The sequence below is a fragment of the Aptenodytes forsteri genome, unplaced genomic scaffold, assembly GCF_000699145.1.
Source record: "Aptenodytes forsteri isolate BGI_AS27 unplaced genomic scaffold, ASM69914v1 Scaffold285, whole genome shotgun sequence".
Lineage (NCBI taxonomy): Eukaryota > Metazoa > Chordata > Aves > Sphenisciformes > Spheniscidae > Aptenodytes > Aptenodytes forsteri.
In genome coordinates this window covers 439,591-441,541 of record NW_008794453.1, presented here as the reverse complement: position 1 = coordinate 441,541, position 1,951 = coordinate 439,591, and the positions used below count along the sequence as shown (strand labels likewise).

The window sequence follows — 1,951 nt, the reverse complement described above, 5'->3', positions numbered from 1 at the left end:
TCCCCCTCCATCCTCAAGGCAGGGGGCCGTGGGGGGAGCCCCGCTCCTCCCCTCCCAGCGCTCCCAGTGTCTCCCAGCTACAGGAAATGCCCAGGGCCCTTCCTTGATTTCAAGCTTCATCCCCAACTGCTACGAGCAGCTCAAAATCCCAGGCAGGGGGAGAAACTTCCATTTTTCAGGCACCCTCTGGGTTTTTTTTCCCCCTTCCCAAGCTGTACTGAACCCATTTGCAGCCTTTCCCTCCCCAAGGCCGGGGCTGAGGCCTGGGCAGGTCGGTTCAGGGATGGTCGTGACCCTGGGACACGGGATCCGGGATCCCACCGTGCCGTGTCCGCCCTTGGAGCAGGCGCTGGGCTCTGCTGGTGTGGGCGGTGGTTGCTCCCAGCACCGAGGAGGTCCTATCCTGCTCCCCACGTGTCCCTGCCGCTGGTCCCACGCCCCAGGATTGGGGCCCCCCCCATCCCAGCAGCCTGGCTTTGGCTTTCGCAATGGGCGCCGGTGTCGGAGCGGAGCGGATCAGAGCTTGCCTGGACTTATTTGTTTTTTCACCCTCTCTCCTCCCTTTTTCGCTCCTCTGCATCCATCTGCTTTGGAGCCGCTGCGGCTGTTCCCCGGGGCCGGGCGTTTGGCTTGGTGGAGGGGGGTGTGTGTGTTATACAGCTTTGGGGGTGTTTGTGTGCAAAATGAGGGGGCAGGTTTGGCGATTCAAAGGCTCGGTGTCAAAGAGAGAGGGGATTAAACAACGGGCACGGAGAAATGAGCAGATATCTGGGCTGAAGGGCGACGTTTTACGTCTCCGTTTGCTGTTTTCCCCTACGCACAACACAGACCGCGGCTTTTAACTCATCCTAGGGCACCGCTCCTTGCTCCAGGTCTAGGAAAAAATAACCTGCAGGTATCGGGGCTGCAGGGCAGGGGATGAACTGCATGGGAGCAGCAAAAAGAGGCGGAGAAGGACCAGGCGGATCACAGATGTGTGATGTTAAATAGCGGAACAACAGGATAACGCTGACCATTAAATAACATTATGCAGCGTGGTATCGCTTTTATCAGCGGTGCTGGGGCAGTACTTTGTTATCCCCAGACATGGTGCAAATCTGGAATCACCAGACAATCTTTTTTCAAAGAGCTTATGATAAAAATATAATGCAACCCCTATGTCTTGGCAGCAGTTGCAGGATTGATACGGTGCTGTCGGGTCGTTGCAAAAACCGGTGTTATTGCAGGAGTGCCGGGTTTGTGGTGTGTGGTATAAATCACGGCTGAATTTTCCAGTCCCTGGTTAGGGAAACTGTATTTGCAGGAAAAATAGTGGCTGGGTTGTGATCCTGGGCTCAAACTTATTCTGGCAGCGAATCCTGCGAGGGGCTGGCTCTGCAAACGGGGGTCTGAGCGTGCGGTGCTCCCTCCGCCCGCTTGTATTGTTAGGGAGAGGGCAATACCCATCCATTTCGGATTCCCTGGGTAGCCGGGGGAAATCTGAGCAAGAGCTGGCGCTCCCTCCTCACCCACCCGCCGGCCCACGACGGCTCCCTCTGCATCCCGCATCCCGCAGCGTTCCCCGACGCCTTCCCTTTGCAGCAGCTGGAGCTGCCGAGATTTACCCTGTCTGACTGTCCACAGCTCGCTGCGTGTTGTAAATTATTGCTAAATAGGGACTACAAGTCCTCTGGCACGCAACAAGTCATTAAATATTATCAAACATAGCATAACTCCCGTAAAGGCTTATTAGTTTCAACGTACCTCTCCCAGTTTTACTGCTGGCATTTAAAGGATTTTAATAGCAGGGGGATGAGTCTATCCATGTGTGCCAGTGGTGTGGAGGGGGACGGGCAGGCTGGTTTGGGATGTGCTGGTTTTCCAGGCTGGAGCCATCGCTGGGTCCCTCCTGGGCAGGTGAAAGAGGTCTTGGGAAGGCGTTTGGTCTCTGGGATTTGGGGTATTTGAGAGC

At 55.9% G+C, this 1,951-nt stretch overlaps 1 protein-coding gene across 1 annotated transcript in view; it reads right to left on the bottom strand.

Annotated features, from left to right (window-relative positions):
- ALX3 (ALX homeobox 3) overlaps positions 1-1,548 on the bottom strand; it is an 8,990-nt gene extending 7,442 nt beyond the window's left edge. The window contains exon 1 of the mRNA XM_019474942.1: positions 1,509-1,548. Within this exon, the coding sequence (XP_019330487.1) occupies positions 1,509-1,548 (40 nt within the window). The remainder of the gene's footprint in view (positions 1-1,508) is intronic.
- Positions 1,549-1,951: the final 403 nt, after the last annotated feature.